The sequence below is a fragment of the Monopterus albus genome, unplaced genomic scaffold, assembly GCF_001952655.1.
Source record: "Monopterus albus unplaced genomic scaffold, M_albus_1.0 scaffold281.1, whole genome shotgun sequence".
NCBI lineage: Eukaryota > Metazoa > Chordata > Actinopteri > Synbranchiformes > Synbranchidae > Monopterus > Monopterus albus.
The window spans coordinates 108062-108502 of record NW_018128161.1 but is presented as its reverse complement, the minus strand read 5'-3'; the positions used below and the strand labels follow the sequence as shown (position 1 = coordinate 108502).

The following is a 441-nucleotide window of genomic DNA, read 5'->3' as shown; positions in this document are numbered from 1 at the left end:
AGAATATATTTTATATAATGTTTTTTTTAATCCACTTTTACTCATTTGATTTTTTACATTTTGCTGGTAAACACAATCCCTGGAGAGTCTGACCTGCAGCAGTCCGGTCTCTGGAGAACTCCACATCTGGATGTGCTTGTTGCTAAGAGACAGAGGGGCGTTGGACTCAGGACCTTGGAGATGGGTCACTTGCAAGTGTTCGGCATGGACAGTCGGTGGGTTGCCTTGACGATGGACAGTGTACTGCGCCCGGTGGGCGGAGCCAACAGATGCTTTGGTCACATAATAAATGACAAGCGACAGAGGAGGAAGTTCAGCTACAAAGGAGAGCTGCAGGGAGGAAGCATGAGGGAAAAGTTGAAAAGAAGTCCAGATATTCAGTAAACTAATAACTGATCTGTTCTTCACCTGGAAAGCATCTGTGGATGCCCGGCTCGGATC

The 441-nt window shown here is 46.5% G+C and overlaps 1 protein-coding gene across 1 annotated transcript in view; it reads right to left on the bottom strand.

Annotated features, from left to right (window-relative positions):
• Positions 1 to 441, bottom strand: part of man2a1 (mannosidase, alpha, class 2A, member 1) — a 26743-nt gene that overhangs the window by 8267 nt on the left and 18035 nt on the right. The window contains exons 14-15 of the mRNA XM_020622457.1: positions 409 to 441; positions 94 to 330 (exon numbers count right to left, since the gene is read on the bottom strand). Coding sequence (XP_020478113.1) covers positions 94 to 330; positions 409 to 441 — 270 coding nt within the window. The remainder of the gene's footprint in view (positions 1 to 93; positions 331 to 408) is intronic.